The following is a 12,691-nucleotide window of genomic DNA, read 5'->3' as shown; positions in this document are numbered from 1 at the left end:
GGCTTATGCGGAAAGTCAGGAGGCATGGGATAGTGGGAAATTTGGCCAGTTGGATACAGAACTGGCAAACCGGTCGAAGTCAGAGAGTGGTGATAGATGGCAAATATTCAGCCTGGAGCCCAGTTACAAGTGGAGTTCCGCAGGGATCAGTTCTGGGTCCTCTGCTGTTTGTAATTTTTATTAATGACTGGGAAGAGGGAGTCAAAGGGTGGGTCAGTAAATTTGCAGACGATACGAAGATTGGTGGAGTTGTGGATAGTGAGGAGGGCTGTTGTCGGCTGCAAAGGGACTTAGATATGATGCAGAGCTGGGCTGAGGGGTGGCAGATGGAGTTCAACCCTGTCAAGTGTGAGGTTGTCCATTTTGGAAGGACAAATAAAAATGCGGAATACAGGGTTAACGGTAGGGTTCTTAGTAATGTGGAGGAGCAGAGGGATCTTGGGGTCTATGTTCATAGGTCTTTGAAAGTTGCCACTCAGGTGGATAGAGCTTGTAAGAAGGCCTATGGTGTATTAGCATTCATTAGCAGAGGGATTGAATTCAAGAGTCATGTGATGATGTTGCAGCTGTACAGGACCTTGGTAAGGCCACATTTGGAGTACTGTGTGCAGTTCTGGTTGCCTCATTTTAGGAAAGATGTGGAAGCTTTGGAGAGGGTGCAGAGGAGATTTACCAGGATGCTGCCTAGAATGGAGAATAGGTCGTACGAGGATAGGTTGAGAGTGCTAGGCCTTTTCTCATTGGAAAAGAGAAGGATGAGGGGTGACTTGATAGAAGTTTATAAGATGATCAGGGGAATAGATAGAGTAGACAGTCAGAGACTTTTTCCCCGGGTACAACAGAGTGTTACAAGGTGACATAAATTTAAGGTGAAGGGTGGAAGGTATCGGGGATGGGGGGTGGGGGGAGGGGGGATGTCAGGGGTAGGTTCTTTACCCAGAGAGTGGTGGGAGCATGGAATGCGCTGCCTGTGGGAGTGGCAGAGTCAGAATCATTGGTGACCTTTAAGGGGCAATTGGATATGTACATGGATAGGTACTTAAGCTAGGACAAATGTTCGGCACAACATCGTGGGCTGAAGGGTCTGTTCTGTGCTGTATTGTTCTATGTATGTTCTATAATGCACATGCACACAAAAAAAACAAGTAAAATACTGAAGCTTAACAATGTTACAACATTCTGAAACTATTAAAATTGCAATACTAACTGCTACAGTTGTTTGTGCAGTGTTCTGCAATTCTTGGTCCTTCTTTGTTCCACGTCCTGCAGATTGTGACTCCTGCGGTACCAATACCTTTATGGAATCTACCAAACACATTAATTGGAATAAAAGTAGTTAAGCAACATTTAAGATTCTGTTCCCCTGCCCTCAACCCAGGGTTAGAGTAACATCTAGACACATTAAAATTTGCCTATTTTTAGCTTATCTCAGCTTAGTTGGTGAGCAAAATAGTAAAGCTGGACACATCTCATGAGAGGTTCCACATCCTTATTACCATCTAGCCCTCCTGGAGAAGACAAGAAGTTTTTTAAACAAAAAGGAAAATACTACAGATACTGAAATTCTAAAGTCCTGAGGAAACTCCAGTCTGGCAGCATCTCTGGGGAGAGAAATGAGGTCAGGTTTTGAAGCTGACAAGATGTTTCTTAGGAACAAAAGGGAACTGGAAAAGGGAGTCTTTATGCAGTTCACAAGATGCAAGCTGAACAGATGGGAAAAGGTGCCCAAGACAAAGAGTAGGTCAGCTCAACAAAGTCCTCCTTACTGTAGAAATTGGAGAGCTGGCCCACAATCTACTGAAGCATTAGCCTAACAATCATTGTTCCAATCATCATCATTACCAAAAGAATGGCTCCCAGTTGCGTACATCTGAAGCAAGTTAACCTGGGTATCCCCAACATAGATTCTATACATCCAGGTCAAATGTGTGCAAGAAATCCTCTGGTGATTGCCACCTATTGCCCCACTTTTGGGTGTGTCACAAAGTTGGTGTGTAAATATTGTAAAATTGTAAATGAATTGAAAAGCAGTGCATGGTGCTTTCAAGCGACTGTGCTTGGAAGTTTGCAAGCCCCAAAAGTTGAAAAGTGTATCGAAAGACTTTTCAGTCAGCAGGCCCAAGCAGCATTTTTACCCAATTTAAATTCAGCCAATTAATTTAAAAATACACTTGGAAACTAAGGATTAATTGCATTTAAAAAGTTTGTTTTGACACCTGAAAACCAATCAAATAAGAATTTTAATGTGTCATGGCAGGGGGGATTTTGATGGCAAGCCATCTGAAGAGTAAATATCAAGCTTTCAAAGAAATCTTTAGTCCCTCTGAAAAGACCAGAGGTACCACAGTATTTCCAGCTCAAAATCCTCACAGAAGTAGCATTGGAAGAAAAGAGTTTGTGACATGATATCAGCAGTCCCCTCCTCCGACCTTTTATCTTAGCCTGCTTGGCACACCCTCCTCATTCCTGAAGAAGGGCTTATGCCCGAAACGTCGATCTCCTGCTCCTTGGATGCTGCCTGACCTGCTGCGCTTTTCCAGCAAAACATTTTTCAGCTCTGATCTCCATCATCTGCAGTCCTCACTTTCTCCTAGCACCTTTAAGTTGCCCTCACTTTATCTCCCTACGGCTGTGACCAGGTCACTTAGAGTACCTGAAACACATTTTCCCTTTCTAAGGCATACACATGGTTGGGAGAAACATTTAAGCACTACGTCCTAGCTTTCCAAGCGCTTTTTATTGGCCTTCCTGGTTACTAACACATCATCCGAGGCAACCTGTGGTGAACCTTGTAAAATGTTCTCTCAGCTGAGTTGGATAGAGGAGGATGTCCCCTTCCATTGGGACACCCTGTAACTCTCCACTTGCCACATTTTCTAATGACAAAGCCAGCTGTAACACCTGTTTGAAGTCCAGTTGTCTTCAGCTACTAGACCATTTTGCATGGTTATGTCATGAATCCCACTTACCAAATGGTCCTTCAGCATCTCATTCACAGTTAACTCAAAAATCATATACCTCTGCCAGTCGTCATAACCTTGTCAAAAATCACACTACAGATTTCAGACTCTTGAAGTGCCAAATAAAACTGATCACGTCTCAGAATTAAGAAGAGGCTCGAGATCCAAATATTCCTTAAATAAATCCATCAACTCTTGAAAGATTTTAGCATCTGGTGCCTCAGGGAAAGTTAGGCTCCCAATAACAAATAGCTGCAGGTCTGTAAGCAGTCAGAAGAATTACTCATCACTTTTCATTTTCCTCAATGTCATTTACCCAGACTTCACAAATAAAAGGCATGATGCCAGAAATGCTTATCCTAACTCAAAAAAAGTTCTCTTCAGGAGCGCATGGTTTTCTCTCACCACCATCAAAATAACTCTAGGGAGGCCAATACCCTGTTGCCAAGTCACCCTTTATTTACATGTGCACGGTACACAGACTCTGAACAGAGAGCTCAACCCAGTCCCTGGGAGTGAGGAGAATCCCCAAGACTGTTGTTTATGTGCGTCAGCCTGGGCCAATCAGGGAACTCTTGTTCAACGAGATTCTCCTGGTCCTTATTCCAGTAACTATAGCATCATAAACTGCTTCAGTACCTGAGTCATGTAAGTCCAAATGCAGCAAGGCCTGGACAATATTCAGGCTTGTGCTGACAAGTGGCAAACTGTATTTGCACTATGCAAGTGCCAGGCAATGGCCATTTCCCATAATAAAGAATGTAACCATCATCCTTTGATATTGATACTATTAATATCCTGGGGTTACTATTAACTAGAAATTAGCCATACCATCAAGACCTACACCAACAGGCCAAAGGCTAGGAATCCTGCAGCAAATAACACTTCCTATTTCCCCCAAAGTTCATCTACCAACGACAAGTCATGAGTGTAATGGAATATTCTCCATCACATGAGGTGAAGCTCTAACACTACAAGAAACTTGACACCATCCAGGTCTAAAGCAGCCTGCTTGTTAGGGACCACATCCACAAACAATCACTCCTTCACCACTTAAGCTCAGTAGCAGTAGTACAAGAGGTAATGTAGAAATTCACCAAGGCTCCTTAGGCAGAACCTTATAAACCTATGACTAATATTAATCCAGAAGACAAAGGGTAACCAATGCATAGGAACACTGCGATCCCCTCTAAGCCACTCACTATCCTGACTTGGAAACATGTTTCTCTAGTGTTGCAGGGTCAAAATACTGGAGCTCCTTCCCTAAAGGCATTGTGGGTCGACCTACATCAAACAGACTAAAGTAGTTCAAGGCAGCAGTTCACTGCTAGAACATCAACTGTTTACAATATAGATTAATGAGTGAGAAAGGAAGCAAATTTACTGTAGTCAAACTTGCACATGACAAAAATAGGTAGAAAGGCAAGCTGGGAGAGGGATAGAACAGTTTACAGAAAAATATTGATAGGTTAAGCAGGCGGGCAAGCTGTTGGCAAGTGGGGTATAACATGGGAGAACGTGAAGTTTCTCATTTTGGAAGGGAGAACAAAATACAGCATTACTTAATTGCCGCAAACCAGCAGAAAGCTGCACTGCAACACAAAAGGACTTGAGGGGACTTGTGCACAAAGCACAAACTTAACACACGGGTGCAGCAGGTAATTAGAAAAGCTAATGGAATGTTGGCCTTTATTTCAATAGAGTTGGAGTATAAGAATCAAGAAGTCTCACTGCAACAATACAAGATGCTGGTTAAACCTCTGCAATACAGAGAACCGTTTTGGTCCACATATTTAAAAAGGAAAGATATAATTTCATTGGAGGCAGTTCAGAGAAAGTTCACTGGGATGATCCCCACTATGAAGCGATCATCTATGAGCAAAAGATTAAGTAGGTTGGGACTCTCCTCTCGAGTTCAGAAGAATTAATGGTGATTTCATTGAAACAATTAGGATTCTTAAGGGGCTTGACTGGGTAAATACTGAGAATGTTTCCCCTCATGGCTAACTCTCCGACCAGAGCTCAGTCTCAGAATAAAGGGACACCAATTTAAGATGGAACTGAGGAGGTATTTCTTCTGAGGGTTGAAAGCCTTTGGAACACCTTGCCACAGAGTGTGTGGGGCAGTGTCCTGGTGTGTATTGAAGGCTGAGATTGCTAAATTATTGGACAGCAAGGAAAAAAAAAAATCAAGGGTTAGACGAAAGGGCAGGAAAGTGGACGTCAGGAATGTCAGATCAGCCATGAATGGTGCAGTGGGCTCAAGGGGCCAAACAGCTTACTCATATTCCTTTTTCTTAGAACATAGAACAGTACAGCACAATATAGGCCCTTTGGTCCTTGATGTTGTGCCAGCCTTTTATCCTACTCTAAGATCAGATTACCCTATACGGGGGAACCTAGATTATCCAAACGAGATGGGCGGGCATTACTTAGTTTGGACAATCGACTATTCGGTTAATCGATTAAATGCCTTTCTTCTGGGACTCGGAGTTTTTAAAAAGTCTGCTCCCCACCAGTGAGTAAAAACCTACCTCTGACATCTCCCCTAAACCTAACTGTAATTACCTTAAAATTATGCCCCCTTGTGATAGGCAAATCTGCGATGGGAAAAAGTCTCTTGCTATTCAATCTATCTATGCACCTCATCATCTTGTACACCTGCCAATTCACCTTTCATCCTTCTTTGCTCCAACAAGAAAAGCACTAGCACCCACAACCTTGCTTCATAAGACACACCGTCCAGTCCAGGCAGCATTCTGGTAAATCTCCTCTGCACTCTCTCTAAAGCTTCCACATCTTTCCTATAAGGCAACCAGAACTGAACACAAATTCCAAGTGTGGTCTAACCAAGCCTCGTTAGAGCTACAACATAACCTTGTGACTCAAACTCAATACCCTTGCTAATGAAACCAAACACATCATAGGCCTTCTTAACAACCCTATCAACTTGGCTGGCAACTTTGAGGGATCTGTGGACATGGACCCAAAGATCCCTCTGTTCCTCCACACTGCCAAGATTCCTGCCTTTAACCTTGTATTCTGCATTCAACTTTGAACTACCAAAGTGAATGACTTCACGCTTTTCCAGGTTGAACTCCATCTGCCACTTATCAGCCCAGTTCTGTATCCTGTCAATGTCTCATTGCAACCAACCTCCACACTATCCACAACTCCACCAACCTTTGTGTCAACAGCAAACTTACTAACCGACCTTTCCACTTCCTGATCCAAGTCATTTTTTTTTTAAAATCACAAAGAGCAGAGGTCCTAGAACCGATCCCTGTGGAACACCATTGGTCACCCAGCTCCAGCATGAATACTTTCCATCTACCACCACCCACTGTCTATGGCCAGCTAATTCTGTATCCAAACAGAAATGTTTCCCTGTATCCCATGCCTCCTTACTTTCTGAAGGAGTCTACCATGGGGAACCTTATCAAGCACCTTGCTAAAAATCCACATACACCACACCCACTGCTCTACCTTCATCATGTTTTGTCACATCCTCAAAGAATTCAATAAGGTTGAGAGGCATGACCCGCCCCTCACAAAGCCATGCTTTCCAAGTAATCAAATTCTGTCTCAGATTCCTCTCCAAAACTGTGACTGGTCTGTAATTCCCAGGATTATCCCTATTCCCTTTCTTGAACAAGGGAATAACATTTGCCACCCTCCAATCATCTGGCACTACTCCAGTGGACAGTGGGGAAATATCATAGCCTATTGCTCAGCAATCTCTTCCCTTGTTTCCTGTAGTAACCTAGGGTATATCCTGTCTGGGCGAAAGGGAGGACTGCAGATGCTGGAGATTAGAGTCAGGAGTGTGGCAGGTCAGGCAGCATCTGAGGAGCAGGAAGAAAAAAAAAATTCTAAAAAAAAAAAAAATTTTTAATTCGACATTTCGGATGAAGGGCTTTTGCCTGAAACGTCGAGTTTCCTTCTCCTCAGATGATGCCTGACGCTGTACTTTTCCAGCACCACACTCTCAACTCTATCCTGTCTGGACCAGGGGATTTAATCTATCCTTATGTTTATCAAAGTTTTCAGCACACCCTCCTTCCTATCATTAACCAGATCTAGCAGATCAGCCTGTTTCACACTGATCTCAGAAACATTATGGTCCCTTTCAGTAGTGAACACTGAAGCAAAGCATTCATTAAGGATCTCCCCTATGACTCCTGGCACATGTTCCCTCCACTATCCATGATCAGCCCTACCCTCAGTCTGGCCATCCTCTTGTTCTCACCTGAGTAGAATGCCTTAGGGTCTTCCTTAATTCTACCCGCTAAATCATTTTCATGCCCCCTTCTAGCTCTCTTAAGTCCATTCTTCAGTTCCTTCCTGCCGATCTTGTAATCCTCTAAAGCCGTCTGATCCTTGCCTCCTCAACCTTAAAGCAAGCTTCCTTTTTTCTCTTGACGAGATGTTCCACATCCCTTATCACCCAAGGTTCTTTCAAACTACCATCCCTTCCTCACGTCAGTGTAACAAACCTGTCCAGCACTATTGGGTGCTTGCTAAACAACCTCCACATTTCTGTTTTGCATTTCCCTGAGAAAATCTGTTCCCAAGTTAGGCCCCCCAGTTTCTGCCTAACAGCATTGTAATTTGCCCTCCCAAAATTAAATACTTTCCTATACTATCTACTCCTATCCCTCCCTAAGAGAATAGTAAAGGTCACGGAGTTGTGATCACTACCACCAAAATGTTCTCCCACCAAGAGATTTGACACATGGCATGGTTCATTGCCAAGCGCCAAATCCAATATGGCCTCCCCTCTAGTCAGCCAATGTACATATTGCGGCAGCTGACAAACTGCTCCATCCAAATTATTTGAATTAAGTAGGTTCCAATGAACATTAGGAAAGTTAAAGTCATCCATGACAACAACCCTGTTCTTCTACACATTTCCAAACTCTGCCTCCCAATCTGTTCCTCAGTGTCTTTATTGCTATTGGGGGGGCCTGTTAAAATCTCCTAATAAATGGACTGCCCCTTTTCGGTTTCTGACTTCCACCCATAAGAACTCTGCAGTCAAACCCTCTTCAACGATCTCCCTTTCTGCAGCTGCGATACTATCACTGATTACCAATGCCAGTCCTCCAAACCTTCTCCCCTATTCTTATGGTTTTATTACTCTCACCGCCACCTTCTCAAGGGCAACTAGGGTTGGGCAATAAACGGTCTAGTCAGTAATGAAAAAGAATGAAGCTTTGAACTCATTATAATGTTTCTGGCTTTCTACAAGTTAAATGACCTGTTGAGTGTTTCCAGCACTGTTTCAGAATTATCTGTAAATCTTTGATTATACAATTCTTTGCAGACTAAATCTGGCATTCAAATCTATGGAACAGCATACTCCTGTACTAAGGAGGTGAAATAGTAAACAGCATTCTCACCTGGGGATAACCTTGATGGTGTCATCTTTGAAGGAATGTTTTCATGCACATCTGGAACCTTGAGGGAATTCAAGACATCAAAAGGAGACAAAAACACCATGCACTGCATTCAAAATAGCTTGCAAATTATAGATATTTAAGATGCAATTAACTAAAAGATAAGCACTAAGAAGAATGTCAGTAGTCTCAGAACCTCTGATCTGACCTAATAAAAGCAAATTACTGCGGATGTTGGAATCTGAAACCAAAAGAGAAAATGCTGGAAAATCTGTTAGACTCGAAACGTCAGCTCTTTTCTCTCCTTACAGATGCTGCCAGACCTGCTGAGATTTTCCAGCATTTTCTGATCTGACCAAATTGTTTTCCTGTGTTCATCCAAGTACAATTCTTCCACTTTATAATACTTATGTGTTGATTATATCAAACTCAAACAATGTTTAGAAACTCATTTTTCAGAGCACTAAATATTTAAGAGGTTTATTTTTTGCACTTATTTCCAATCAGGCATTATTATAACGAGTTATGCTATTCTCAATTCACTTTGCTCTTCAACTCTTCTTTTGAATCATTCTACTTATTGGATAATCTTTGCAGTATTTTCCCCACAAGATGTATTTTAGATTATCCAAGAGCTTTGCTTCACGGAGTAGTTTGTAGATGGTTTGACAGTTAACTGTAACTGAATGAGATGTTCATTGTTCTTCTTTTAACTTCTCTTTACTCATCTCAAATGCAACTAAAACGGTTTTGTTTATGCTTCGGTACTAGTGTGTTATAGCCAGATATTGTTATTCTTTTTAGCTCATTGGACCAAAGGTATGGTGTTGATTCTTACATTGAATGAGAGTTATTCGCACTGTTGATCAGAGGGGTGTCAGGAAGATCATGCCATTGCAGCTGTACTGCTGCACAGTCGCAGGTTATTTGTCCATCTGGAAGAACTGGCTAGTGCATTGAGTATAGGAGTTGGGATTTCATTTTGAAGCTGTATGGGACATTGGTTAGGCTACTTTTGGAATACTGTGTTCAATTCTGGTTTCCCTTCTATAGGAAGGATGTTGTGAAACTTTAGAGTTCAGAACAGATTTACAAGGATGTTGCTAATGAGAATTTGAGCTACAGGGACAGGCTGAATTGACTGGGGCTATTTTTCCTAGAGTATCAGAAGCCGAGGGGTAACCTTATAAAGGTTTATAAAATCATGGGGGCACAGATAGGGTAAACAGACAAAATCTTTTCCCTGGAGTGAAGGTGAGAAGGGAAAGATTTAAAAGAGATTTAAGGGGCAACTTTGTCATGCTGAAGGTGGTGTATGTATGGAATGATCTGCTGCAGGAAGTGGAAGTGGCTGGTACAATTACAACATTTAAAAGGCATCTGGATGGGTATATGAATAGGAGGGATATGGCCCAAATGCTGACAAATGGGACTGGACTAATTTAGAATTTCCAGTCTGCATGAACTGGTCAGACCAAAGGGTCCGTTTCCCTGCTGCATTTTTAAGTCTTCAAGCATACTTAACTTTTTTTCAAATGTTGAAAGGAAAACGCCTTCGATTAGTATAAGGAAATGCACTCCTTTCAGTTCTGTTATACCTCAAATAACTAAGATTTTTGCTCCCCTCAACCATTCCTACACTTGGCAGTGTTCAAAGTGCAGTACAGTATTAACTAATGCAGTGCTAAGAAATTGATGCAAAGAAAATGCTTTTTAGTCAATGGATTACAGAGAGTTACATTTTCATCAGTCTAATCAATGTGGGAGCGGCTGGCGATTGGGTTAGTGTATCACATTCCCTTTTAGAAAGCCCAGTAAAGTCCTGTGCTCCTATACCAAATCAGTGTTTCATAAAAGGACAGCAAAAACTATGGTAGCTGAATTTTAATTAGCTTAAATCAACTCAGGAGCTCATGACAATCATTTTATGTAATAAAACTTTCTGATGTGGAATGATATAACTCCACAAAAACTATGCCTCACATACATATCGTCCCATTTATAGTAAATACTGTGGGACCTGCAATTTTGCTTTATTTGAAGTTTCTAGCAGGTGTTGTCCCTTACCACACCTCTTTTGACTTTACTCTGAAAATTAAGAAAAGGTGTACAAGTTAACCATGTTGATTCAAACAGAGAGAAAGCTACATTTACTGTAGAATCACAAGCGTTTAAGAGGAGTAAGCTTAATGCAGAATCCACAAATGTGGTCTGCAAACATGATTAATTACATCAAAAGTACATTCAAAATTTCAACCTACTCACATTATGAACAGGGGTTACTCGTTTCACTTTCAGCTCTCCTGTCTGGATGGCGGATTGGTCTTTCTCACTAGCCACTAATGTCGTATCAGAGATAGACTGATAACCAATTAACTGTGCACCTTGGACTGGAGGCCCATACTCAGGAGGGTGGTAAGGAGACTGCAAGGGAATGGCAGGTCGAATGGGCTCCCCAAGCTGCAAAGCATTAGTGATTAATCCAGTGGAATGATCCTTGGAAGGCAAATTATCAACAGATCCTTTAAAAAAAAAGATGTTATTTTAAAACAGTCTAGTATAAAAGATGGCCAGTGACCGTTTAAATGCACTACATTTGGAATATTTGTTAGAAATGGCAAAACGGTAAACTGTAATTCTCCCTAGTTTTTGAATGGAATATTCAAATAGTTCATCAGGAAAAATTATAATATGCAATATTGAGCCTTGTCATGGTCTTTCAAAACCAAATCTTTATCAGTGTCAGATATAGAGGATGGACATTTTCAGCAAAGTCACAGGTACAGATTGAAATGTATAGTCTTCATGAATCATCCAGACATCCTATATTAGGCTTAATAGTAACACTAATGTTTTAGTTTGAGCTTCCACATGAGGTTTTGTTAATGCTGGCAATCAGGGATGCCTGCTGCATTGGATTACTGGTCTAGATCCCCAAGTTAATCCATCAACAGCACAACAGTTGAGGAAATTTAAAAAAAAAAGTTTGTAATGAACGGTTCAGGCAAATTGCTCACAATGCCACCGAGTCTTGAACCACATCTTAATAATATAGGTTATTACTTTAGCTTCTGAGAAGACCACACTTGTTTTTGCTCTGGCTTGCTATTTCTGCATTTCAGAGAAGTTGAGAGTTATCTAGATTGTGAAATTAGATATTATTGTACAATTGCAAAATCAAAAGTCAAAATAAAAAAAAGTTTTAAATTAGGTCAAGTAACTTCAATAGTAAAAAGCAGAGAATCAACTTTTGTGAAACACACATCATGCTGCCTTAGGTCTCACACAAAAGAATTTGATCCACTGCAAATGAGTTCAAGTGATGAGCATATTTAGTTTTTATTTCACGGGGTAGAGGGCAGGTGGAATAAACAGAGCTGATGCTTCAGAGCAATGACCTTTCTTCAGAATGGAAAAAATTTAGAGGTGTTCCTTTTGAATTGCACCATTTTATACTTTAATCCTTGCTTCCCTTTGCCACTACTTCCAAGCTCTGTACTCGCCTTAAAAAGTTCACTGCATCTTTTTCCTATTTTATTACAAAACCGTTGACCTGAAATATCATCTCTTTCCACAACTGTTTGTTGCTAGTATTTTCCTATCATATCACCATTTTTAATTTATTCATGGGATGTAAGCATCACAGGCTAGACTAGCACTTATTGTCCAGAGGGTAGTTAAGAGTCAAACACATTGCTATGGATCTGGAGTCACGTGTAGGCCAGAACAGGTAAGGATGGCAGTCTCCTAAAAGGACTTAATGAAATGGGTTTTTCTAACAAATCAACCACAGTTTCATGGTTATCATTCTATAATTTTACTGAATTCTATTCAGCCATCTGCCATGGTGGAATTTGAATCTAGGTACCCATAAGTTTACCTGGATTAATTGTTTAGTAAATAATACCACTAGGCCAACATCTCCCCATTACTCAGAAGACAAGGGATCAGGTTGCAGAGTAGGGGGGGAAAAAAAATTGAGGCAGTCCTGGGATTCAAATTCAGAAGCTCCTCGTCAAAAACAATTACAGCAGTATCCCAGTAGGCATAGTTATTTATAAAAGAAAATCCAAGTTCCTCACCCAGCTAGACTGCACCATTTATAAACAAACATTATATTTTCACTTACTTCCTGGTTTCATCATTTTTTCTCCATTAGTGTCAGGTACAGGTGCAGAACCAAGAGGAAAGCAGCAAAATCCATTTTGTCCTTGGTCCAATATTTCTAACTTTTGTTCTGACTGCTTGACAATTTGATAATATTCAGACAGGTCTCAAGAAAGCAAAAAAGACAGACAATCCTTAAAAAAAAGGTCAAATACAAATTAAAAC

General features: G+C 41.1%; 1 protein-coding gene across 1 annotated transcript in view; it reads right to left on the bottom strand.

Moving 5' to 3' along the window:
* LOC122562267 (centrosomal protein of 95 kDa-like) overlaps positions 1–12,691 on the bottom strand; it is a 60,783-nt gene that overhangs the window by 26,971 nt on the left and 21,121 nt on the right. The window contains exons 7-10 of the mRNA XM_043715040.1: positions 12,489–12,632; positions 10,625–10,881; positions 8,363–8,420; positions 1,208–1,305 (exon numbers count right to left, since the gene is read on the bottom strand). Coding sequence (XP_043570975.1) covers positions 1,208–1,305; positions 8,363–8,420; positions 10,625–10,881; positions 12,489–12,632 — 557 coding nt within the window. The remainder of the gene's footprint in view (positions 1–1,207; positions 1,306–8,362; positions 8,421–10,624; positions 10,882–12,488; positions 12,633–12,691) is intronic.

The sequence above is a fragment of the Chiloscyllium plagiosum genome, chromosome 24 (assembly GCF_004010195.1).
Source record: "Chiloscyllium plagiosum isolate BGI_BamShark_2017 chromosome 24, ASM401019v2, whole genome shotgun sequence".
In the NCBI taxonomy this organism is placed as follows: domain Eukaryota; kingdom Metazoa; phylum Chordata; class Chondrichthyes; order Orectolobiformes; family Hemiscylliidae; genus Chiloscyllium; species Chiloscyllium plagiosum.
Note: the sequence above shows the minus strand (reverse complement) of the source record. Positions and strands in the feature narration are given on the sequence as shown.